The 25,775-nt window shown below is 38.8% G+C and overlaps 8 protein-coding genes across 9 annotated transcripts; 4 read left to right on the forward strand and 4 right to left on the reverse strand.

Moving 5' to 3' along the window:
* Window positions 1–536: 536 nt before the first annotated feature.
* On the forward strand, window positions 537–1,527 carry LOC106310786 (lectin-like protein At1g53080). The gene has a single exon (XM_013748007.1). The coding sequence runs from the start codon at window positions 568–570 to the stop codon at window positions 1,441–1,443; it is 876 nt and encodes a 291-aa protein (XP_013603461.1). The 5' UTR covers window positions 537–567; the 3' UTR covers window positions 1,444–1,527.
* A 2,126-nt stretch (window positions 1,528–3,653) lies between these two features.
* Window positions 3,654–5,064, forward strand: LOC106311008 (epidermis-specific secreted glycoprotein EP1-like). Its single transcript, XM_013748238.1, has one exon. It carries the CDS (start codon window positions 3,668–3,670, stop codon window positions 5,003–5,005), a length of 1,338 nt encoding a protein of 445 aa, XP_013603692.1. The 5' UTR covers window positions 3,654–3,667; the 3' UTR covers window positions 5,006–5,064.
* A 3,624-nt stretch (window positions 5,065–8,688) lies between these two features.
* Window positions 8,689–12,276, forward strand: LOC106311623 (aspartic proteinase A1). Of its 2 annotated transcripts, none has more exons than XM_013748856.1 (14): window positions 8,689–8,759; window positions 9,315–9,668; window positions 9,758–9,818; window positions 10,026–10,120; window positions 10,194–10,306; window positions 10,403–10,571; window positions 10,658–10,697; window positions 10,782–10,846; window positions 10,934–11,047; window positions 11,162–11,226; window positions 11,330–11,486; window positions 11,584–11,703; window positions 11,792–11,880; window positions 11,977–12,276. In XM_013748856.1, exons 2-14 carry the CDS (start codon window positions 9,321–9,323, stop codon window positions 12,059–12,061), a joined length of 1,521 nt encoding a protein of 506 aa, XP_013604310.1. In that variant the 5' UTR covers window positions 8,689–8,759; window positions 9,315–9,320; the 3' UTR covers window positions 12,062–12,276. The 2 variants fall into 2 exon arrangements, with proteins under 2 accessions (XP_013604310.1, XP_013604311.1); XM_013748857.1 differs by lacking the exon at window positions 8,689–8,759 and adding an exon at window positions 9,108–9,128.
* On the reverse strand, window positions 12,072–15,071 carry LOC106311624 (F-box protein At2g32560-like). The gene is made up of 6 exons (XM_013748858.1): window positions 14,716–15,071; window positions 13,582–14,618; window positions 13,403–13,482; window positions 13,151–13,329; window positions 12,995–13,069; window positions 12,072–12,611 (listed from the first exon to the last, which is right to left on the reverse strand). Exons 2-6 carry the CDS (start codon window positions 14,182–14,184, stop codon window positions 12,424–12,426), a joined length of 1,125 nt encoding a protein of 374 aa, XP_013604312.1. The 5' UTR covers window positions 14,185–14,618; window positions 14,716–15,071; the 3' UTR covers window positions 12,072–12,423.
* A 485-nt stretch (window positions 15,072–15,556) lies between these two features.
* On the reverse strand, window positions 15,557–17,255 carry LOC106311625. Its single transcript, XM_013748859.1, has 2 exons — window positions 16,894–17,255; window positions 15,557–16,185 (listed from the first exon to the last, which is right to left on the reverse strand). The coding sequence occupies exons 1-2, from the start codon at window positions 17,174–17,176 to the stop codon at window positions 15,803–15,805; spliced, it is 666 nt and encodes a 221-aa protein (XP_013604313.1). The 5' UTR covers window positions 17,177–17,255; the 3' UTR covers window positions 15,557–15,802.
* Window positions 17,256–17,943: 688 nt separating this feature from the next.
* LOC106309846 (25.3 kDa vesicle transport protein-like) lies at window positions 17,944–19,616 on the reverse strand. Its single transcript, XM_013746987.1, has 6 exons — window positions 19,520–19,616; window positions 19,140–19,363; window positions 18,771–18,931; window positions 18,534–18,680; window positions 18,357–18,433; window positions 17,944–18,225 (listed from the first exon to the last, which is right to left on the reverse strand). The coding sequence occupies exons 2-6, from the start codon at window positions 19,325–19,327 to the stop codon at window positions 18,142–18,144; spliced, it is 657 nt and encodes a 218-aa protein (XP_013602441.1). The 5' UTR covers window positions 19,328–19,363; window positions 19,520–19,616; the 3' UTR covers window positions 17,944–18,141.
* Window positions 19,617–19,819: 203 nt separating this feature from the next.
* LOC106312612 (GPI mannosyltransferase 2) lies at window positions 19,820–22,040 on the forward strand. The gene is made up of 7 exons (XM_013750194.1): window positions 19,820–20,207; window positions 20,290–20,395; window positions 20,478–20,570; window positions 20,686–20,881; window positions 21,057–21,235; window positions 21,319–21,718; window positions 21,804–22,040. The coding sequence occupies exons 1-7, from the start codon at window positions 19,868–19,870 to the stop codon at window positions 21,966–21,968; spliced, it is 1,479 nt and encodes a 492-aa protein (XP_013605648.1). The 5' UTR covers window positions 19,820–19,867; the 3' UTR covers window positions 21,969–22,040.
* Window positions 22,041–22,222: 182 nt separating this feature from the next.
* LOC106312611 (serine--tRNA ligase, chloroplastic/mitochondrial) lies at window positions 22,223–25,212 on the reverse strand. The gene is made up of 10 exons (XM_013750193.1): window positions 24,945–25,212; window positions 24,719–24,867; window positions 24,242–24,335; window positions 24,014–24,162; window positions 23,828–23,920; window positions 23,402–23,581; window positions 23,146–23,312; window positions 22,926–23,060; window positions 22,771–22,864; window positions 22,223–22,686 (listed from the first exon to the last, which is right to left on the reverse strand). The coding sequence occupies exons 1-10, from the start codon at window positions 25,156–25,158 to the stop codon at window positions 22,411–22,413; spliced, it is 1,551 nt and encodes a 516-aa protein (XP_013605647.1). The 5' UTR covers window positions 25,159–25,212; the 3' UTR covers window positions 22,223–22,410.
* Window positions 25,213–25,775: the final 563 nt, after the last annotated feature.

The raw sequence follows: 25,775 nt of genomic DNA on the forward strand, positions 1-25,775 counted from the left end.
TTAGATCTAGCATCTAAAATGGAATACATAAACCAAGTTGGTGAATTTAGAAGAAAAAGTATTTCAAACATAGTACACATTATTATTAAATTAATTAAAGCAGGACTTAAATCACTATGTTATTTAGTAATACTGGTGTATCATATTCGAATAAAATAAACTTTGGAGAACATGGTACACCTATATTTCTCATTACTTATTATGACACCGCTTTAAATAATCATACATTTAAAAAGTCTATCATATAGTTCGAATGGAAAAAGTTGTATAGACCATGATCAATGGGGATTTCTTGGAGTGAGATTCTTAGCAGAATATAAGAACCCGTCTCTTTAACTTTTAACTAAAAAAGCTAAGAAACGGTTCTTAAGTCTCTTATTTAAGAGCCGGTTCTTAGTTTTTTTAGTTGAAAGTTAAGAAACGCGTTCTTATATTCCGCTAAGAACCTCACCCTAAGAACTCTCCCTTAATCATGCTCTCACTATGAATAATATATAGAAACTCTCACTTCTAGCAAATCATCCATCATTTTCACTTCTAATTTTTCAACACAAAAAAAAAAACAGAATGCAGATCCAAAATCTCTGTCTTCTTGCTCTTTTCATAGCTATATTCAGCTCTCACACCACATCCGTCGCGAGATTCAACTTCGAACACTTTGATGGCTCGAACCTAGTCTTCCTCGGAGACGCAGAGCTCGGCTCCACTGCCGATGGCTCGAGCCTCTCCGGAGCTCTCTCAATGACACGTGACACCTCCCGTTTCTCTCACGGCCAAGGTAAATACGCTAGTGAAATCCCTTTCAAGCCCTCTAATACTTCTTCTTCTACTTACTCTTTCAAAACCTCCTTCACTTTCTCTATTTCTCCTCGCCGGAAAACAAACCCTGCTCCCGGCCACGGCCTCGCCTTCATCGTGGTCCCTACCATTGACAACGACGGCGCCGCCGGAAAAGGCTTCATTGGTCTTTTAAACCGAACCAACAACGGAAACCCTAATAACCACATTTTTGCTGTTGAGTTTGACGTTTTCCAAGACAAAGATCTTGGAGACATTAACGATAACCATGTTGGTATCGACATTAACTCGGTTAAATCAACCGTTTCTGAGAAAGCCGGTTATTGGGTCCAGACCAGAACCGCGGAAGGAAAGAAAGTGTGGGAGTTTAAAGAACTGAAACTGAGCAGTGGTGATAAATACAAATCTTGGATTGAGTATGATAACGTGACTAAACTTGTCACCGTTACCATCGCGCCAGCGTATCTTAGTAAACCGAAGAAGCCGTTGATCGAAACCCAGATCGACCTCTCCAAGGTTTTCCTTGGTAATATGTTCACCGGTTTTTCCGGTTCAATGGGCCGTGAAGTCGAGCGTCACGATATATGGACATGGAGGTTCGAGAACAACGCCCCCAAAGAAACTAAACCGGTCCTGTCCGGTTAGGACTCGTCTCGTTTTGCTTTTGTTTCTTGTGTTACCGGTTTTATCTTTCGAGTTGTAACCTTTTAATCGAATTAATGAATAAAAAGCCAGAATTGTGGTTTTCGTTGCATGTTTCGAAATATTTCCATACAACAATGGTTTTCTTTCTGGATCTTTATATTACCATTAGATTAAAATTAATTAGCAAAACTTCTCACGTGAAAAAGAATCTTTCTTTTTTTGCTTTGTAGAATACATATTCAAACCGAACCGAACCGAGTCAAACCGAACCAACCGAATCAAACCGATTCAAACCGAACCAAATTCTATTTCAAACCATTCGGTTGAAGATTTCTCCAACCCGAATGGTTCGATTCGGTTTGGTTTTAACCGAACCGAACCGAGAAACCGATGTATTTTTGTAATTATTTAAATTAAAAATATTAGTAATACCAATATACTAAAATTATAATACCAAACTACATATTTTCCATTTTTTCATTCATTAACATATATTATTCTAACCTAATATGCAATCTTCAAAATATTTGATTAAAAAAAATAGAAAACTCTGTATTTTTATATTCTTATTAATGTAAACGTGGATATCTAAACCTAAAGCAAATTTTATTAAAAACAAAAGTTCTTTCCATAGCGTCACATGGAAGATGATTCATTAAAGACTTTTTAATAATGATATAAGAGACATTACTAGTGATGTTGGTTTTTTTAGTTAACTTTCATTTGTTTTAATTTTATATACTTTTATGACTTTTTAAAAGGTTTTTATTTCAGTTTTATATTTAATTTAATTCACATAATTTATGTTTACATAAGTTATGTTTTAAAACATAATTTTTTTTACAAAAAATTAAACTAAGAAGAACCTAATTAAATTGATCCAAAAACAAACCGAACCAAATCGAATACAAACCGAACCGAATATAAATCGAACCGAACACAAACTGAACCAAACTAACTATGGTTTATTTCAGTTGGAAAAATACTAGAACCGAACTAACCAAACCCGAACCAAACCGAGAAAATAACTGAAGTGCCCACTCCTAGATATCCAATGCATTGTAAGATAATTTTTTGAAAACTAGTTCATGAAGTGCAACATCTCAATGGCATTGGCAATGTTCATGCATAACTAAGAGAGAATGTATATGACGTAGCTCGCTGACTTCGGACGAGTTATCATGAGATAAATAAGGCGACCTACTAGCCGACATATTGCTAGTTATCATAGAAAATTTTATGTTTTGGTTCAATTCCAGTCAATTGAATGGTACTCCTAACCTTGTAACCTATCATATCCTTTTGCATCCTTAAAATCAATTGCACACATTGAAGAAAAGAAAAGGGATCGTAACTCTAATTAAGAGTACATGCAATAAATCGAATTACAATGATATGCCTGAAGTCTGAAGATGACTTAATAAATAAGAATCACATCAATTTTAACACCACTAGTTCCACTCTGTTGCACCACATGATTTGCTTGTCCTGTTTGAACCTCGTTTGTTTCGCCTGTTTGGCCCGATATGCACGATATGATCCAATGTCACCATCTGAAACCATAGTACAACATTAAAGTTATTTCTATATAGCTTGTTTATCTATAACTAGTGAGTTCTTTTTGATATAAAATTTCAAGTTGGCACATGGATAAATAATCATAAAAAGTTCCGAAAAAATTGCAAAAAGAAACGTTTTAAAAATTGGATTTACCAGCCGCCGGGTATTGGGACACACATGAACACCAAAGATCATAATATATAAACAAGTCTTTATCCTTTCTACGAATTGTTTCGAGTTCTATATATGCAACAGGGCGTCAACAAATCATCAAAAAGAAAAAATCCAACGGACGAGGGAACCGACCAACAGCATATTTACCTACACTTCCAAATAGTTCAACTAATGTATTGTAGTCTTGTAGCCACAGGAGGTATAATTGAAACTAACAGAAAAGTAAAATTAATAATTCAATACTAACTCGCTTTGTACCAGAGACATGTTATTTTTTTGCTAAATATATATAAATCTTCACTTTACACCGAATATCGACATTCCAAAGTTAACAAAAAAAATCTAATAAAAGAAAGACCATCATGCACTCAGGTCATTGATGAGTCAAAACAAAACACTTCTTAAAACACTTCCTTGGTTTTGTATAAATAGAAGCTCACATTGTACACTCAAACACATCAAATCCATATCAAACACACATAACAAAAAAATGAAAACCTCAATCACATTTGCCATCTTCCTCACTCTCTCCATCTTCTCCTTAACCGGAGCACAAGCCAAAGTCCCCATCGATGAGCAGTTCCGAGTTGTCAACGAAGGAGACTACACCGACTACAGTCCCATTGAATACAGTGCCGACGTACGTGGCTTCCGACCCTTCAACGACAACTTCCGTCTCTGCTTCTACAACACAACTCCAAATGCATACACTCTCGCTCTAAGAATCGGAAACAGAGCCCAAGAATCAACTCTCCGATGGGTCTGGGAAGCAAACAGAGACTCTCCGGTCAAAGAAGACGCGACGTTGACTTTCGGTGAAGACGGGAACCTAGTACTCGCCGAAGCCGATGGTCGCGTGGTGTGGCAAACGAACACGGCTAACAAAAATGCCGTTGGTATCAAAATCTTTGAGAATGGCAATATGGTAATATATGACTCAAACGGGAAGTTCTTATGGCAGAGCTTTGATTCACCGACCGATACACTTCTTGTCGGACAGTCTTTGAAAGCCAACGGTCAGAACAAGCTCGTGAGCCGAAGGTCTCCATCGGTCAACACAAACGGACCATACAGTCTCGTGATGGAAGCCAAGAAGCTAGTTTTGTACTACACGACAAACAAAACGCCGAAACCAATCGCTTATTACGAATATGAGTTCTTTACCAAGATAACTCAATTACAGTCGATGACATTCCAAGCTGTGGAGGATTCGGACACCACGTGGGGTCTACACATGGAAGGTGTGGACTCTGGTTCTCAGTTCAACGTCTCCACTTTCCTCTCGCGGCCTAAACACAACGCTACGTTGAGTTTTCTTCGGTTAGAATCAGACGGAAACGTTAGAGTTTGGAGTTACAGTACGTCAGCGAGTTCTACCGCTTGGGACGTTACATACACGGCGTTTACAAACGCGAATACTGATGGTAACGATGAGTGTAGACTCGCTGAGCATTGTGGTGAGTTTGGTTTGTGTAAGACAGGACAGTGTAACGCTTGTCCTAGCGACAAAGGGCTTCTTGGTTGGGACGAGGCTACTTGTAAGACTCCGAGTCTGACTAGTTGCGATCCCAAGACGTTTCATTACTTCAAGATTGAAGGAGCAGATAGTTTTATGACTAAGTATAACGGAGGCTCGTCGACGACGGAGAAAGCGTGTGGGGACAAGTGTACGAGAGATTGTAAGTGTTTAGGATTTTTCTACAATAGGAAGAGTTCGAGGTGTTGGTTGGGTTATGAGCTCAAGACATTGACTAGAACCGGAGATGCTTCCCTCGTTGCTTATGTCAAGGCTCCTAATGCTAACAAGAACTCAGCTCTTGCCATTTGAAGTGTCAACTACTTTGTTTGTGTGTCGTTTTGACCAATGCTACATTTGTCATTTGTTTTCCTTTCTTAAAAGTTGTTGCTATCGGTTTTATCTTATTTTAAGTATTGATATGCTGGTTCTCAGCGTATATCTTAATAAATGAAGTAAAATTTATCAATCATGTTTAAGTAATTATTAAAAATTCCTTACCTCGACTCGATATTAAAGAACGAATATTGTTTAGACTTATCTTCTTTTTATAAGTTTTTACTACATACATAAAAAATTTGCTGAGAACATATACAGTATATATATAACTAGGTACAATACGTGAATTTGCAATCACAAAGTAGACTAAATATATTGTAATATATGAAAACTTCCTCCAGATAAAACTTTAATTTCGAAAGGAAGTATGAAAAATTCAGTTCATCCTCGATCTTGATATTATGCATACATCCCGTGATTGCAACTACAGCTCCAGACAAAATATCCTTTTTTATCTCGGACATTACATAACTTAAACCTAAAAAACTGTTCTAAAAACATGAACGTTATACTAGAAGTCCCTTATAATTGTTGAAGTATAACCAAAATATCTCAAACTTTAGAACACATCTCAAACTTTAGAACACAAGACAAAACTATATGAAAAAACCTAGAACAAATCTCATATATCATAGATAGGATACTAACTATGTATCAGTATTATACCTGGACATTAACGATTGTTAAATTATTATGATGTATTATTAGGCTATAGAAAGCCAGGAAGTCCCTTTTAAGAATTATGAAGTTACCGTTTATATTGTCAGCCCACCAAATCTTAAACTCATGTCTATGGTGTTTGATGATTTGATCTACGTGGTAACGATGCAAAGGATTTCCGGTGGGTTCACCGGGGCCTTTAGTTTGTGCTTAATGTCATATCTTTCTTTCAAGAAGAATAGTTTACCGGTGGGTTCACCGGGTTGGTCTTTATCTCCATACCTCTTTTCTATGAAAGGAGACGATTATCTGAACTCGATGTCGAGCTTCGGTTTCAGCTTCCTCATCCATGAGGGCTGGTTTTCAACGTCACTATATGTGACTATTTCTATGCTATGCGACTCTGTCGTGAAGGCTACATCGACGCATTCAAGCTCCGTTTCGAATCCGCTGTCATCTTCGGGTGAAGAATTATCTCGTTTATTTTACATTGTTGTAGTTTATGCTTTCAATCAAAGAGGAGGTATAATTCCCTCTAATCGTTGTAATCAAGCATGTTAAGGTTTTAATGAAATTAAGTTGTGTTCAAAAAAAAAAAAGAAAGCCAGGAAGTCGAAAGAGACCATTAAACTTTTTTGAGTAAATCCATTGACACAAGGATAAGTCCCAAAGAATCCAAAAAGGTTTCAGAAATTGAAATCGGTACAACACCAATCTTCTGTGGATTGGAGAGAGTAATGACTTATACATTATATGAATATAGGCACGTATTCGTGTCGTTCTGTGAAAATGCTTGCGAAAGAGGAGGTGATATTTTTTTTTTTGCTAATAAGAAGTTCCGACTACTTTGGGTTCGTAATCTCCTTTCATCTTTGGACCTATCTTTATAAGTAGTCGCTGAACTCTTTTTGGCATCATTCGCAGAACTACGTTTAAAGGCGTGAAACAAGATTCGAGCTTAAGAACACAACGCAACCTTCCTTTTGATACATTGAGGGATCTTGAGTTATGGGCGTGCTTAACTAAATGTTAGATGCATGTTTTTGAGATCTTGTGAATATCAAAATGTATATATTTAAAAAGGTTTCTCTGGAAATTATATAAATACACAATATTTGATATGTACATGCATGTACTCACAACGAAGTTTAGACTAAGCCCTAGACCCTGAAAATTAAACTAGGTAAGTTCCTTAATTAATCTTGAAAAGTTAACTTATTTTCTTAGGGGTTTCCTCTTAATTATCATTGACCCTTTTAAATCGATCAACCCCAAGTTAATTATCATAAATATTTGATATGAAGTTCATTTATGGCGTTTATTATGACTTTCCAAGAAAGTTGAAGGGGTTAGGTTAGCAGATGCGATGAACAATGGATCGGCTGAGATCCTTTAAATATGAGAGAGCAGCACTGATGCTAACACACAAGCCTTCACAACACACACCCTCTCTCGCTCCTAAATTGTCTCTTCGTTGTTTGTGTTCGACTCCTTCGTTGAGTATGTCAAGCTCCAGAGGAAATGGTGGTGGCCTGGAGTCGGATGATCAAAGCAAGAAAGTTTCCAGCGACCCCAATGAAAAAGTGAATTCACCAGTGAGCCTCTCTGTTCCCTGTGAAGATGTTCGCACGGAAGAAAACGTGAGTACAAAATGTTGATTTCAACCGTGACACTAGTTACATTTCTCTCTTATTTTATCATATAGTAAAATTTCATAATTGAACCTCTTTTGATTATATTATTTGTTTTAATGTATATAGCGCGGTTCTACTTGTACTTTTTCAGATGGTGGATTTGGATAATCCAAAGCTTTATGAAGAAATCGTGCGGAGGAACCAAATATATGTATGGCAAAGTAGTTTCTTTTTTAAAACACAACGGCAAAGTAGATCTCTATGTCATACAAAGATAATATATAACTAATATTACACATTTTACTATTTTAATTTCGGAAAAATTGATTTTCTTGATCGTATACGTTATCCTATTGGATTTTAGTTGGCTGATGTACATGAGGAGAATCAACAGCTTTATGAAGAAGTGCTTAAACAAACGAAGAAGACTAACACTGCACTTGCAAAGCAGTCCGAATTATATGAGAAGCTGGTAATCAAATATAACTATATACAGTAGATCAATCAATAGGCTGATTAATCAATTAAAAAAATTGCTGAGTTGTGTTATTTTCTTATATATTACTTAGATATTTGGGACGAGCAAGTCCATCGGTGCAGACTGCATACCGGCAAACTCGCCGGATACCAACGTGAAACCGGGCGGTAAGAGATTGCTTGGGCAGGAAGAAACCTCAGAGGCTGGTTCGAAGAAGCTGCATAAAATGAATTCCGAAGAAGATCGATCCTCTGAGGACCAGAAAGATTAATGTGACGTTTCTTACGTATGAAAACGTACGTAAACCATGCAGCATGAAGGTCTCAGTATGAAGCAGTATTTATCACATTCTTGAAATGAAACAACTTTAGTTTGGATTTGTGTCGAGAAAAAAAAAGTTTAGTTTGGATCGAAATATGGGTTTGAAAAGGTCCAATATATTTTTTTCTTTGAACAAAAGCCCAAATATAAACTTTACATTGACCATTGTCCATGTGAGGGAGATATACACCTTTTCTAAAAACAAATTGGGCTTTAGAGGAGATACGAAAGGTGAACCATAAGTTGAGTCATCTCAATCAACGGCTGAGATTCATTAAGAGCATGTAGTCCCATCCAACTCCGTAAGCACGTGATTATATTTTCCGCTAAAAATAAGAAAAAATTGATTCGTTAAACATTCATATCCATTGGACAACGATGTAATCCTACTATTCATTAAGTTCAATCCAACGGCTGATATGGTAACTATTTCTACACGAAACAGAATCGTACGGCTGATAAAAGTAGGATTAAGCACGCAATTACAAAAGTGGGCCCCGCTGTACTTGTCGTCTAACGAACACCCCTGTTACTCTAGCGTCTTCCCTCGTCACAGTCATCTCTCTTCGATAAATACAACCTCTCTCTCATCAATACTTTCCTCATTTTCAGAGCATCTCGAGCCTTCGCTTCGGTGAGTGTACTGTTCTCCTTATATTCTCTCTGTGTTTCGATGTGAATCGGTATCGGATTAGTTGATTCGTGACTCCTTCGTGGTTAATTTTGCTTTTTTCACTAGTAATCGTGCTCGATCAGTGCGAAATTTTGTTTTGAAAGCTTTTGATTTGGTTAGCTCATCCTCTTAATTGTCTGCTAATCGATTGTTATGATCTCAATTTCATAGTGAATCCTTTGTTTGTGTTGGTTTAGCGTTGCTGTGGATGCTCTGGTGCTTGTTTCTAGGGTTTTGTTGCAATCAGGGTTTTAGTCTTTATCAGTCTAAGAGAGTTGTTTTTCTCTTCCACGCTAGTGCTTGCTTGGTTGCTGTTTGAGGGGAGACTAAGTAAGATCAATAAATTTTAGTACTTTAATGCGTGTTACCTTGTCCATCGTTATCTGTTTGAGGAGGACCAAGTAAAAATTGTGACTTTGCAATATAAATAGTTTCTTAAAATATATTTTAGTTGACTAATATCGTATTGTAGGGACTCTGATTCTGACTTTTTCTGACTTTGTTGTTGATGAATAGGTGAAAATGGGAATATACTCTAAGACGGTTGCTGTGTCACTCATTGTCTCGTTCCTGCTGTTTCTCTCTGCCTCTGCTGAGCGCAATGATGGGACCTTCAGAGTTGGGCTGAAGAAACTTAAGTTGGATCGCAAAAGCCGTATTGCAGCGCGTGTGGGTTCTAAGCAGTTAAAGCCCTTGAGGGGTTACGGTCTTGGGGATTCTGGAGATGCTGATATTGTCACGCTGAAGAATTATCTTGATGCTCAGTACTATGGCGAGATCGCTATTGGTACTCCACCGCAGAAGTTTACTGTGGTTTTTGACACTGGGAGCTCTAACCTCTGGGTGCCTTCATCGAAATGCTATTTCTCGGTGAGAAACATATGGTTTATAATTTTTGAAAATTTTGTCAAGATACATTGCGGAAGAGAATTTAATGTGTGCTTCTGTACGTTGTGTAGATTGCATGTCTCTTCCATTCCAAATACAAGTCCTCGCGTTCAAGCACATATGAGAAGAATGGTTTGTTCTCTCTCTATTTAAAACTTCGTTCCTGTATTTGTTATGCAGTCTTTATTGTGGTTTTGTGTTCTGAAAGTGTGGGATGTGTTTCTAATGGTGTCTGTTTACTTAGCAGAGAATCTTTTTCACCTTTGTTCAAAGATGCAACATCATTACTGATGTGAGCTATGTATGATGTTATAACTAAGTCGCTTATCTTTGATGCAGGAAAATCCGCCGCAATTCACTACGGAACTGGGGCAATTGCTGGGTTCTTTAGTAATGATGCCGTCACGGTTGGTGATTTAGTTGTCAAGGATCAGGTAAACTTAACACACTTTTACAAATATATGCTACATCATTGATCTTCCTTCTTATCATTTCCTATCTTATCAGGAGTTTATTGAGGCAACCAAAGAGCCTGGTATAACATTTGTTCTAGCTAAATTTGATGGTATCCTTGGTCTTGGATTCCAAGAGATCTCAGTTGGAAATGCCGCTCCTGTTTGGTATGCTTGCAATTTCCTTCTCCTGATTGGGTTGAGCTTACTACATACATTCCTGTATTTTTAATCTCATGCCATGATGTCTTGGTTTTATAACAGGTACAACATGCTCAAGCAAGGCCTCATCAAGGAGCCGGTGTTTTCATTTTGGCTTAACCGTAACGCTGAGGATGAAGAAGGTGGTGAACTTGTATTTGGAGGTGTTGATCCAAATCATTACAAGGGAGAACATACTTATGTCCCTGTGACACAAAAGGGTTACTGGCAGGTTTGTTATATATCACTTGCTTGCCTTGCTTTGTCATAAACGTCTTCCAATGGTCTAACTCAAGCCTTTATTTTGGTGTGTAATAGTTTGACATGGGTGATGTTCTCATTGGCGGTGCACCCACTGGTATGTATAATATATATAGCTGGTCCTATATATATGTTTTGCTGACAACGATTGGATTTAAAGTTTTTAGTCATTGTTATACAGGATATTGCGAAAGTGGCTGTTCTGCGATAGCAGATTCTGGAACATCTTTGCTTGCGGGTCCAACAGTAAGCACGAATCCGAACTGGTTCTAGTGGTTTCTTAAGAGTAGTAATGGTAGTAATACGCTCTTATTTTTTTCCTTTTTTGTGTAGACTGTTATCACAATGATAAACCATGCTATTGGAGCAGCTGGAGTTGTTAGCCAGCAGTGCAAGATTGTTGTGGATCAGTACGGACAGACCATTTTGGATCTGCTTTTGTCTGAGGTAAGTATGCTTCTCAGACTAGCTAAGAATCTCTGTAACAAATCATATGTTGTGTATGCCACTCTTGTTATGTATATGAATTGACTTACAGTACCCTACCCCTTTGGTTTGCAGACCCAGCCGAAGAAAATCTGCTCGCAGATTGGTCTGTGCACTTTCGATGGTAAACGTGGTGTCAGGTAAATTTCAAGCTATATATTATGGATATTGCAATTAAGTCCATGATCTTCTTTTCTGCTTGTTATACCGTCTCTTAACTATGATTCTTCTCTTATTGTTTAGTATGGGCATTGAGTCAGTGGTGGACAAGGAAAACGCCAAATCGTCCAGTGGTGTTGGAGATGCCGCGTGTTCTGCATGTGAGATGGCAGTTGTTTGGATACAGAGCCAGTTGAGGCAGAACATGACTCAGGAACGCATATTGGACTACATCAACGATGTAACACAACAAGCTTCTATTACCTTTGATAAAATCTGTTAAACCATTCTTGTTCTGATCTTGTTTACTTGCTAATGTTGTTGGCTTTCCTGGACAGCTATGCGAGCGTCTTCCCAGCCCAATGGGAGAGTCCGCAGTGGACTGTGCACAACTCTCGACCATGCCCACTGTTTCGCTCACCATTGGAGGCAAAGTCTTTGATCTTGCTCCTGAGGAGGTAAGATTGAGAACATGATTCATATCTCGTAGTGGTCACTTGAATTATATCTCTATCTAATGTCTTGGCATTGGTATGGTGTGAACAGTATGTTCTGAAGGTTGGTGAGGGCCCTGCGGCACAGTGTATCAGTGGCTTTATTGCACTCGACGTTGCTCCACCTCGTGGACCTCTCTGGTAAATAATTGGTTCTATACCGCATAACAGTTTTCATCTCTTTTCTTTGTGTATATTTTTGTTACTAACCGGGAGAATGATTGTAAAATGTGACAGGATCCTTGGAGATGTGTTCATGGGCAAATACCACACCGTGTTTGACTTTGGAAAAGAGCAGGTCGGGTTTGCAGAGGCAGCGTAAAACACGAGTATGATTTTAGTTTGGTTTATGTGAACAATCGGTCTCTCCAAGTGTTGGTATGTTATGTTAAAAAAAGACGACGGAAGTATTAGTAGTAATGGTGGCCTTTGTAGTTTTCAAGACAATGGCTTTGTATATACCTTTCGGCTTTCGCTAAGTAAGTTCGACGTTGAAAAACTTCAAAAAATAAAAGTTGCTCTGCCTTTGTGGTTATATATGTGTTGCGCAGATTTCAGAAAAATCAATTATTTTCGAATAAACATAATCAACGGTCAATCATACATTGGATACAAGAATACACATCTAAAATTGGCATACTACATTAGTGCAAATGTTGTGTCGCAATGTGATTTTTCTTGATCCTACTCCAAGTTAGAGGATGGCCAGAGACGTGTCCACATTGCAATCTCTTCTTTACAAATTAGCTTTCGGATTCCTCCGTAGAACCCGTCTTCCTCGTTACCTTCCTCTCTGTGATCTCTCTTGTTGATCATCGTTCTTCTCCACCTTGATCCCACAGTGTACTGGTTGAATTCCAACACCACCGTCTCTGATTTTTATTAATACATAACCGTTTAGCACAACATATCAATCCAATAATTCTACTTTATGTGGTCATGCGATGTGCCAACAAAAGAATAGATTTTTTGGAGTGATAAAGAGACAAAGAATCATTGATGACCACTATATTGGTAATGTAGATTCCAACGATGAGGACATAAGTAGAGCTTTCAACATCGATGCAAGACACACATTTACCAAAATGTCTAGAAAAATCAAAGACATATCGCCATCACCATCATCATTTGTCTTTTTTGGGACCAATGCTCGAATTAGACCTCTTCAATGTCCACATTTTTCAACTAAGTTTTGGGAATTTAATGGAGGAAAGGAGTAAAAAAACAGAACAAGAAGCTGAAAAGAAGAACTCACCACTAAGATGGCAATGACAATGGTTGAGATCTCCATCACACGATTCCAAATGGCCAACGATACCATACCACCATCCTAATACAACAAATCATCACCACAAGCTTTATTTCAGAATCAAGAGTATGTTCAAAACCAAGAGTCATCAAAAGATTTTACCATAAGGGAACTCTTTGTTCCTTCTCCACTGAATCTCGATGTGATCTCCAGGTTTCAACTCGTTTAGAGACTCTGACAAATGAAGATGATGAGGAGATGCCTCAAGGGGAGCTGCTCTTAGCCTCTCCCATGTCACACCCTTCTCAACCCCAACTGCTCTTCTACCATGTGGTGGATACCTAAAAATCCCCAACAGAAGTTTACTTTATATGAACCATTCTGATCAAATGTGAACATCATATATTTTTATACCTGGCTTGAAAAGTATCAGTGTGAGTGTCATAGCTGAGCTCCGCATCATAGCATGACAACATGAATCCAACATGCCCATTCTGCTCTTACATCAAAACGACATCACTTTAATGATCAATTCCAGAAAAAAAAAAAAACTTAGAAACTAACTCAAATCGAGTAACTATGTTGTTTATTACCTCACGGTTATAAACTTGAGCTGGGAACCAAAACCGACCAGTTTCAAGGGAGACATAGAAGCTCATAGTGGAATCAACTGGCAGAGCCTTCTTCTGTCTATCACCATCTCTCAAAAGAGAGGAAATAGATCGAAGACAAGAGATGATTGTGTCAAACCCAAGAGGATGATGGCCAGTTTGGTGACGAGGAGAAGAATCAAGATGACGCGAGGAAGAAGAGAGATAGCGTTTCCACTCTCTATGAGCAGCAGGGCCGAGGATCTTGCCCCATTTGTTCACCAAGTGTTTCTCCCACAGATGATCACTCACGCACCTCTCCCTCAAGGAGCTGCAGACCATGGCCATGCTTGAGAGTCCAGAGGGTGGAAGAAGGTGGAGAATTCGGTCGAGAGCTAGGTCAGGGAGGTCGAGGATTGTCATCTGGTCTAGCGCGGGAGAGGGTGGATCAGGTTTGGTGGTTGGATGGAGAGTGTTGGTGAAGAGGAGGTTCTTGGAGAGGTGGAAAGAGAGCAAGGTTTTGGTTTCAGATGCCCATGGAGGAAGAGATAAAGATTTGGACAAGAAGAAGAAAGAGAGACAAGAGATGAGAAAGTAGAGAAGCATTATTTTGGTGTGTTTTGTCTTTTTGATCTGTTGTGGCTGTTTGTGAGAGTATAAATGGAAGGAAGGGATAGGTAGATGACCAATAGGAATTGAGAGATTACCTAACCAACTTATGAAAAACAATAAACAATTGTTATTTTTTGGGAACTTGAAGCTGAATGAAGTTGCCAAGTTGAATCACGATAGATAGAGAGAGAGGTTTGGACCCACAAAAACCCAGATGACAGGAAAGAAATGGCTTTACAAAAATCAAAACTTTGCAGACAAAACCGAGATAATGCGTAAAGAATGTGCCAATTACGCCGAAGGGTGTTATTTATTAATTCATAAATCAATTAAAAAGAATATTTTTTAGTATTTTAAAAGAAAAAGGTCTAGTTGGTGTCGTTGGGATTCCCAGGGCAGTGGGAGGAGAGAGAGAGAGAGAATCGGATCTGGGCACAAAAACAAAAGATTCATTGAACCCAAAATAATAAACAAAAAGAAGAAAAAAACACTTTATTATTAATTGTTATAAAAACATAAACAAACCAATAAGGAAGATGAAGAAGAGGAGCCTGAAGAGTTTGGCACCTAGGCTCCACCTTCTACAGAAGAAACAGGTTTCTTTCTTCTTCCTCCTCCCAGACTCTCAAGATACCAGACCAACAAAATATGCAAACAATAAACTCTTCCTCTCTTATAAAACTCCATTTTGAAAATTCATCTAAAATAGCAAAAACTTGGATTATGATAAAGATGAGGGGCTACTGCTTATTTACCCTTTTTGTCAGCAATACCAAAGAGAGAGATAGATAGAGAGAGCAATCCAATTTCCATTCCCTGTGTACCACAACTTCCAGTGGTCTATTATTCTACAGCCTGCAAACATCTTTACACAACAACACACACGAAGAATGAGAAAAGGAACAACATCTTCCCTTGAGATTAGAAAATGGTAGCAGAATAGAGTCATAACAAGCTTGTATACCCGGTCTAGATGCTTGTATTGTATCCAATCATCTTCATTGCACTACACAAATGAAAATTTCAAAATTTACTATAAAATTAAATTCATTAAAATATATATATATATATATATATAATTAAATAACAAATGATTTAAGATTTATAAACTATGTAATTAATAATATATCATTTAACATAAATTTTAAAATTACAGAGCGAATAACATCCAATTTAAATTGAATTTTGAACTTCATAAAAATACACAAAATAGTAAGCTATGATTTTTTGTTTAGTGAGAGTAATCAGGCCAATAGTAAATAAAAAGCTGTTTGAGTTTGACAAATCATATCTTGTGTATGCAGACTCTTGCTATGTAGATGATTTTGAGTTACTCTTGCAGCTACTGTAATATAATATGGAAGAAAATAAAAACCAACTCGTATAGGCATCTGAGATATAGATCATTTGATCATTTCAACTTTAGCTAACAACTCGGACAAGAAGAAACAAACCTATCCTGGTGTTTTTTTTTGGTATTCCTTCTGATTGCTTCCATCACCTTCCATATGGTTAACACAAGATTCAATTACCAAGCAACAAATCACCCTATTAACAAACTTCAAACGTTATCACAAACAAGTTTTTTTAAATGTTGGGAAGTAGAGACGGCTCAAGTGTTCTTCTTGATGCTTGAACGCGAGATTCTTGAATCCACAGTGTGCAATTGGTTTCGAAGATCCTGGTTTTCCTCAGACAACCGGTTAAACTCGATCAGGAACCCTTCAGACTGCTTCTGTAGAGCGATTCCACTTGTTTCTTCAGTACGGATTTCTTTAGACTTTGCCTCGATCTCAGCAGCCAGCTGCTTCTGCATTTCCTGAAACGCCCTGATTTCTTGTTTCAAGCTTTTGACTTCATCTGAAGCTCTGGCCTTTTCACCTTCCAAAACCGATCCTTCCTTCTTTATAACTTCCATGGTCTTCCTTCTCATGCGTAGCTCTCTCATGTAGTGGTGCAGCCTGTCTATCATCAGCCCAAGGAAAAGAAACCCACCTGGAAAAATAACACACAACTAAGGCTTCACCAACGAACAAACTGAAACTTTGAAAGCCGATTTAAAAAAAAACAAAAGCTTTATAACACTAGATGGATGCTTGCATAGCAAATTTTACTGTAGTAAGTTGATACAGAGAAGCAAAAGAGCTAAGCAATCACACTATCAAGTAGCAACTAAGGTATTACCAAAGCAGAAGAGGAAACATTCCAAATGCCAATTTCAAATAACAAAAAGCTTTATGATATACTATATGGTTTCTTGCATAGCTAATTGGACTGTAGTAAGTTGATACAAAGGAGGAGAAGAGCTAAGCAATCACACTAGCAAGCAGCAACTAAGATTTACACAAAGCAGAAGACATAGTTCCAAGTCTCAAACTGAGACTGTAGAAGCTGATTTCAAATAACAAACACTTATGAAACTATATGAATCGCTCCGCAATCCAATTTGATTAAATCAGAGCAGGAAAACTCAGTGATAAATTGGAAAATCAAGAGCTAAATCATCACTCTATCAACTCCAAACACGACTACACTCACAAGATCCATCACAGTAACCACAACCGCTCACAAGATCTCAACCCTCAACAACATAGTTTCCTTAAACCGGATCTCGAATTCTCTCCACTACTAATTTCCGGTTTAACAATACTAACAACCATTTTCCAAAACCGGATCTAACCAACAGAAGCGAACGAGCTTTACCCATGAGAGTCGATTCAAGGAGATGCTTAGACATGATGACCTCATCCGTCGGGTTCATTGCACCCTCCTCGACCCAGCGCTTCTGGATCTTCATCATACTGTACACGCTCGCCACCAGAACCACGCAAACCGTCGCGGAAACCGTCTGGACCACCACCGGTCCGCGTCCGCGCTTCGCGCGATCCAGGCTCATGATCAGGAGCTTCCGAATCGGCGTTTTGAAAGAGAGCGCGAGTATCACCGCGACCTCGGCGAGTACAACCGCGAAGAGTAGATGCTGCATCGTGTTGATGGATGTGATCTCGAGAACTTTCCTTGCCGTCGGCAAATACGAAGAAGGAAAGTTCAAGTCCTTGAGGAGGAGGAAATAGGCAGGTATGACATCTACTCTACTACCTCGCTTTTGAATTTTTGTATATTTATCCTTCTAGTCCCTATAATTTTAAATGGTTTATAAAATAGCTCGATTACTTATACATTTACTATTTTAGCCAGAACAATTCTCTTTACAAAAATCAAAACCTGACGATGAAGGAAAGTTGAAGTCGGCGGGTCTGTCGTCTTCCACCTTTGCTTTTGAACTTTTGCTTATTTATCTTTTTAGTCACTAAAGTTTGAAACGGTTTACCAAATAGCTCAGTTATTTGTATATTTGTCACTGTAGGCCAAGCACGTCCCTTACAAATCAAAACCTGGAAATGATATTATAGAAGAGATGGAAATCTCTCTGCTGCATATGACCTGTTGCAGTCCTTACAAGACGAGAACATTTGCTTGCCTGTTGGTCCAAGCGGGTAAACTTGTTGAGTCTTTCACAAAGAAGTATCAGTCTTCTCTTCCCTGTAGGTTAATAGCGATAAACATAATCATTCTTGCATTTGCCAAGTCTCGACAGATCGTCAAGGTCCTTATGATAACTGAGGAGATGAAAGAGTGGCAATGTAAACGAGATATGATCACATACAACTCGGTTTTGGATATTTTGGGACGAGCTGGCTTCGTGAATGAGATGCTAAGGTTATTCTCATCGATGAAGGACAATTGAGAATATGAGAATCAAGTTTAAAGAGTATAATAGATGATGATAATATGACCAGGTCTCATAAAAGTCTGCATACTATAGAAGTACAAAATGTGTCGAAGTTTCTCTTTAAAAGAAAGAAGATATTCTGGGTGCCGGAATCAGGAGATGTGAGCCGGCCAAGTCTGCTAAATTATGAAAATAGCCTTTTAAGTTCCTCCTTTCATTTACCATAGCTTGTTCTTGACCCAGAAAAGAAGGAAAACGACACCCAAAACGATCGCTACTGGTGCCCATTTCCGGATCAAAGCCTGGTTTGCCAAATAAAAATCTTTCAGAACCATATGCAACCAAAACCTTGAGCTATATAAACTAAACATGATTGTAACAGGTGACCAATGTTGCATTGTCTAGTATAGGGAATATACACAATGAAACTCACCTGACGGTTCAAATCTTTAGCCTTATCAGCATATATACGAGACTCAGAAGTTAGCCTACTCGACATCTCGCTCACCTCTGCAATTAAAAAACAAGAAGAGGGCATGGCACATGATGAGCATATTGCTCTACTGATTATAACAAATGTGCAAAGGAGAAAGAGTAGAAAGGGGCTTACGGTCCAGTTTTTCACCAACACCAAGGACTTCCTGCACATTCCGCGTCATTATCTGATGGACCTCATAGAGTTCATCATTCAGCTTAGCAATATTTCGTTGCGTACGAGTGTCTTGGTACAGTTTCTTCGTTTTCTGTATGAAAGTATCTACACAAGGAAAAAAAGAGTGAGGAACCTAGGAGTGTATGTTTCAATGATACTAAATGAATACCGAAGAGAAGCTCCATTACACATTACCAAATTTAATAAAGGCATAGGGTCGAGCAGCTGTCTCAATGTTAGGCCCGTTGACACGTTCAAACTCATTCTTGAGATCTTCAAGGTACTGGAACGCGAGTTTCTTGGGGTAAGAGCGGTCACACATTGTCAAGTAGCAAACACGTCCTTCTATGATATAACTAAAGTTCTCTGATCAAGGAATAACATATGGATATGCGGCTCTTTGACGTATACAAATAACCACACATGAGAAAAGTAGTCACGACATGTAAAACATAATGCAAGAAGACTGGAACCTAGGAGAGACTACATAATAGACGCAAATCTTAATCAACCATCTAACATGAAATCTATCAAATCAATAGGAGATAGATATAAAGAGGATACTGGAAAACATAGGGCCCAGTTTCAACGGACATTCTCGAAGCTTCGTTATGACCTCTGGAGAGATTCTTGAACAGAGACTTGACCTGTTGCTTATACATGTCGGAATCTGGTAAGTCACGTCCATCGTCGAGTCCCTCTGCTAGAGGCAACCCGTCAGTAACACGAGCTATCAATGTCATCTTCACCATCTCCGCCTTATCCCTTCCTCTCCAATAACAAACTCACTGCAAATTACAATATAATCAATTTCGAATTTACCATGTAATCTAATCCGAAATAAATCATAGATCCATTTCGGAATTCAAACAATTTCGATTCCAAATAAGCTAATCCCCTTGCACCAGAAAAAAAAAAATTGAAGTTCAAAATTTCGAACTAACCTGATGCGAGTATTCAAACGGTTCTTCTCGATTCAAGGATCTGATGAGAGAGCCAGGAGATGGACGATGATCCAAGGGAGTGAATTATTATTTTTAATAATAGTTTTTTGTTGGTCGAAATGTTATTTATGATGACTCGTCAACGCTCTGGCCTCACGTGATTGGGCTTCTGACGCGTCTTGCTGACATGGCGCGTTTGATAACGCTTGACTCGTTAGTTTGATTAAACCGGTCGGTTCATGAGCAAATCGGAAACCTCTTTACGCTTTAGAGGGTTTGAAACTTAAAATCAAATTCGTATCGTCTTCTCCGTCGAGCTTTCTCTCCTCGAAGACGATCACGTCATCAATGGCGAAAGCCATGGAATCAAAATCTACATCCAGGAGGGAATCCATCTTGATCAGATACGCCATCTTCTCGCGACTCCTCGTTCTGTTCTTAACCGTCTCGTGGCGGAGCTTCCTCCAACCGTACGATACATCCGCTCTGCTCAACCCGCCTTGTCTGCATCACGAAGAAGTCACCGAGGAGTCTCCTCCACTCAATAAGGTCTCGAAGACTCTCGAAAACAGCGTCGTTTGGGACAGCGTGTATTTCGTCAGGATCAGTCAGTGTGGGTATGAGTATGAGCAGACTTACGCCTTCTTGCCTCTTCTTCCTTTCTTCATCTCTCTTCTCTCTCGCACAGGTGACATTTTCCTTAGTTTCTGATTCTCTTTCAGATCTCTTCGAGTTCTCACTGATGAGAAAAATGTGATCTTTTGATTCAGTTTTTGCGCCTTTGGTTCCGTTGATTGGTCTTCGAGCTGTAATGGTGTTGTCTGGTTACGTCGTCAGCAACTTGGCCTTCGTGTTTGCTGCTATCTATCTATTCAGGTAACATCTTTGGCTCTGGTAATAAGTCAAAGTCTGAGTCTTTTTACCACTACAAGTGTCTTACATCAGTCTTTGCTGACAGGGTTTCAGCTATTGTCTTGAAGGACACTGAAGCATCATTCAGAGCTTCAGTTATGTTCTGTTTCAATCCAGCGTCCATATTCTATTCATCAGTGTAATGTATCCAAGCAATGATCTCTTAATTCATTTATGGGGATGGAGTTAAAATGTTCAATCTTTATTAAAATGGTGACTAATTGAATGTTGAACTACTTCTATGTGAATCTCAGATATTCAGAAAGTCTGTATGCTCTGTTTTCAATTGGAGGATTGTATCACTTGTTATCTGGCGCCAGCAATGTAGCAGTTCTCTGGTTTGCACTCTCTGGTTGTGCAAGGTCCAATGGGATTCTTAATGCTGGTTATATCTGCTTCCAGACCATGCATCGAGCATATGAGGCTTTATATCTGAAAAAACGCGTTTGTGTGAGTGAGTTATACATATTTCATTTAAGTTTCAGAAGTTATGGTCTCTAGAATTAGTATCTCTCAAATGGCAGCTGCTTATTGGTTCATGTAATCTCTTAATGATTACATCCTAGCTCTTTATTTTGGTGTACTTCTGAGATCTAATATTTTAGTGATTTGTTTGTCTTCCCAGTTGTCTGTGCAGGTTTTAGTTACTGGATTACTTCGGTGCATTTGCATTTGTCTTCCTTTCGTCGCATTTCAAGCATACGGATACTATAACATATGTCATGGACATAAGCTAGATGAATTGAGGCCTTGGTGCAAAGCAAAGGTACCTTTGCTGTACAACTTCATTCAAAGTCATTACTGGTAAGTTTGAACAATAACATGTTTCTTGTTCATCTATTTGATTATGAGCCTTAACTTTCTCGTTGGTATGAACTGTGTGACAGGGGAGTAGGTTTTCTTAGATACTTTCAGTTTAAGCAGCTCCCAAACTTTCTTCTCGCATCCCCAATTCTCTCTCTAGCTGTGTGTTCAATTATAAGTTACATGAAGACTAGGCCTGAGCTCTTCATTTCACTGGGCTTTCAAGCTACCGAGAAAGAAAAGAGATCTTCTGCAAGGCTTTATTCTCTGAAGGATGCACTTGAACTGGATGGTATAACTTCATCAAATGATAACCGTGACATTAGGCAGCGAAAGCCGAGGAGAAAGGACGTGACTGTCATCAATGCAGCTGCGAAATCCACCTCGCCGGAGACAACAGGATACTTTTCAGCTGATGTTTTTCCATTTGTCGTCCACTTGGGTTTAATGACAGCCACAGCGTTCTTCATCATGCATGTTCAGGTTACAATCCCCAGAAGTTAAGATGACATAAAGGTTAGTGGGATAGTTGTTCACTGTCCTCATGTGTGTGTTGTGATTATTGCAGGTTGGAACACGGTTCTTGTCAGCGAGCCCTTCTCTTTACTGGTTTGCATCTCATTTGATTGCATCTCCTAAACATAGGAAATGGGAATACTTGATATGCTCATATTGTGCAGCCTATATCCTACTTGGCACTCTCCTCTTCTCAAACTTTTATCCATTCACTTGATTTAAAAAGTTTTCAGCATCTTTGTTGTTTCATTAGAGTATCATGACGTTGGTTCTACCTTTCCTAACGGCAAAAATAACGATACTTGTCGTTAGTCCAGAGAACCACCAACCAGTTCTGTTGTTTCTGCAGGATTCTAGCTCATTAGTATTAGGTTTTGCTCACTGTGATCTTATTTGGCAAGACATTGATATATCTTGTTTGTGACTTTTGTAAAAGATTTTGTATTATGAAATGAAGATAATATTATGCAATATCCTCAGATATTCTGAAAATGAAGTTTAGTATATACAAATAAGTGAAAAGAAAAGGAAACTCCCTTTCCATTATACAATTGAAGAAAAGAACACAACAAAACTCACCTCATGTGAACTGTATAATGTATGAAACAGACCTCAATCATGAGTTACAACAAGACTCGCTTAGAGCTAACCTTAAAAACTTATCTAAGCTTGGGTTTAATAAGCCCAATGCCTCCCATGAAAGGCCTAAGGGGCTCAGGGATCACCACAGATCCATCTTCTTGCTGGTAATTCTCCAGCAAACACACCATCATCCTTGGGACAGCACAAGCTGTTGCGTTTAGAGTATGCACAAACTTAGTAGCCGGAAGGCTCGCTTTGCCTTTCTTAGAACCCGTCTGAAGCGGTTCAGATGGGCGGTAACGTATTCCCAGTCTCCGGCTTTGGTAATCCGTGCAGTTGGATGCGCTTGATATCTAGTTCAGAAGTTAAAAACACCAAGTTCATAGAAGAAACTAAGATTCAGGACACAAATAAAATAAGGGTTTTGTTATATCTACCTCGCCATATCTTCCCAAACCGGGCATCCATGCTTCAATGTCAAACTTGCGGTAAGCTGGAGCGCCTAGATCTGCTGTGGCCATGTCCAATGTTCTGCAAAGACAAAGTTAGATTTCTGAAGACAAAAACATCTGATTCAAGTTCAGTATCTTACTTGAAGTGTAATCCTAAAGAAGTAAAGAGATCTTCTTCAATCTGAATGAGCTCATGGTGGAAGGTCTCACTATCCTCAGGTCGGCACAGGATAAACATTTCTGCTTTGCTGAACTGATGAACTCGGTAAAGACCTCTGCAAAAAAATCAAGAAGGTACGATCTTTTTAGTACACCTATGCGTCTACTGAAGAAGCCAAGAACAGGCAGCAGCTAACTTACTTTGTAGCGGCGCCAGCTGCACCAGCTTCGGTTCGGAAGCAATGAGAGAATGCTATATACTTCAAAGGTAGTGCTGATTCAAGAAGAATAGAATCCATGTGGATTCCTCCTACGGGGATTTCAGCGGTGCCAATGAGACATTGGTCAGTTCCATCTATAGAATAAACCTATCCAGGAGAATAGAAATAAGATTGGCAACAGATAAAAAGAAGTTTTGACTTATCAATAAGAGCAAGCACATAAGTATTGTAGGAACCTGAGTGTTATCTCCACGAGGTTGGAAACCGCATTTCTCAACAATAGAAGATCTCACTATCTCAGGGGTTGTTAGGGGAGTAAAACCCTTCTTCATGACTTCTGATAACGTCCAGTTAAGGAGGGCCATCTCCAATAACACTGCTTCATTCTTCAAATAGAAGAACTTTGAACCACTTACCTGAGAGAATGTAAAGCAAAAGGCCTTTACTTCACCCCATCTTTTTATTAAAATATACTCAAATGTTGAAGATAAGCTTAAACCTAAATACAATTGCACATATTGAAAAATTAGTTGTTCATCAGCTACTTTACTGGGGGGAAAGTTTACTTGATGTCTTTCAATGTAGGATAAATGGATATTGATGAGATATTGGCCCATCAGCTAAAGCCAAACATGATACCTTTACATAGACAAAGTGTATACCTCTGAAGCGGAGTCAAAATCAATGAGATCAAGATCCTTCCCAAGCTGAAGATGATCCTTGATTGGAAAGGTAAACTCACGTGGACTACCAACCTACAAAAAATGATTGATATTTATAATCAGTGTTTAACAGGAGAATGCTATAATCAATGCAACAGTTCAGTGAGTTATAATCACACTAACTACCTCCTTTCTAATAGCCGATGAATCCTCGCCACCAATAGGAACATCAGGGTGGGTCATATTTGGTATAGACCGCGCCACTTGTTGGAGCTCATCTTGAAGCTTCACGAGGTCTTCTTCCAGAGTTACAAGACTCTCCTTAAGACTTTTACCTAAAGTCAAAAACACTCTTTTTAATCTTCAACAAAGAACACAAACTGAAAAAAGAAAATGAAATTCCTCTCATATTACCTTCTTCGACGAGTCTCTCACGCTCTGAAGGTTCAAGCTTCCCCTTCATCTTCTTGGCAACGTTGTTCCTTTCCTCACGAATCCCCTCGACTTCCTGCTATCTGCAAGCGTTGATTAGCCGAACCGAGAGAAGAAAGATAAAGGTTGAATTCAATTTTCTAAACCAATGCCACCAAAACACAAGATTAATAACAACTATCAAGAAACTAACAAAGACATAAGCTTTAGCATCTCCTCCTATTCAAAGTAGAAGACTTTAGATGTTTCCATTACCAAAAGTACCAACTTTGAATTGAGCTTAATTGGTAACAGGAGAGAAGATTAAAACACTCAATGAGTAAACTATCCAGAAACAAACAAACTAACAAAGACACAAGCTTTAGCAGCTCCTCCTCTTGAAAGCAGCAGACTTTATATGTTTCCATAACTAAAAATCCCAACTTTGAAATTGAGCTTAATTGGTAACAGGAAAGTAACCTTCTGGAGATTGACCATGTTCTCGTAAAGCTCGATCACACCTCCCAAATCAGCATTCGAGTTTCGATTCTTGATATTGATTTCGACCGCTTCCTTGTTATCCCTTATCCACTTGAAGTCAATGGAGGCTTTCCACTGAGGCCTCGCAGCTGAAAACTCGAAACCAATAACCAGTCACGTTTCAAAGAGTTTGACGAGGTAAGAGAGATCGAAACAGGAATGATACCAGAGGAATCCGAAGCTTGCGTGGGTGGAATCCCTTGTACGGCGGCGGAAGCAGAGAAGGCCCTGACGAGGAAAGGCTTACCCGGTCGAACATGACGGGAAACCAAAGTTAGAGTTTGGAGAGTTTTGGGAGGAAGTGGCTTGAGGAAGAGGCGAGAGGTGAATGCGGAGAAGGTCATCGGAACCGCGGCGAGTCTTAATGTGTGTAAACCCATCGCCGGAGCTGAGAACAGAAGGGATGACCGCGACTGTTGATTTATTATCTGCTCTTTGCGTACTGATGCTGAAACGGTGCCGTTAAATCAACTCAACCGAACCAACCGAATTATTGGGACATGTACATTGATCTGGTATCGATCAGTTTGAGTTCGGTTGGTTCAGTTCGGTTGGTTATATGTAAGAAAGTGTTTTATATAAATTGTGGTGGGGTATAATTAACGAGGTCATCGGTAGTTGTTGTAGGTATTGTCCACAACCGTATTTATTTCTACGGTATCAAATTCAGAACAATCAAATTTTAAATTTTTTTTTGAAACCACCGGTCTTGAAATAACCTATAGCTGTACAAGTGTTCTGCAGAGCCAAATATCCAAAACAATTTTTTAGTGCTTTACATAAAATTGTACGGTAATAAAATTTAAAATCACAGCGAAAAGTCTAGCAAAAATTTTAAAGCTACAGCCATTACCAATCGGACCCTTAGTTAGAGCATGATTAATGAAAGTTTTTAGGGTGGAATGTTAGCGGAATATAAGAAACCGTCTCTTGACTTTTTATTAGAAAAAAAAAACTAAAAACCGGTTCTTAAACCCTAGACCCCTCACCCCCCCAC

This window comes from Brassica oleracea, chromosome C8, assembly GCF_000695525.1.
Source record: "Brassica oleracea var. oleracea cultivar TO1000 chromosome C8, BOL, whole genome shotgun sequence".
NCBI classification, from domain to species: Eukaryota; Viridiplantae; Streptophyta; class Magnoliopsida; order Brassicales; family Brassicaceae; genus Brassica; species Brassica oleracea.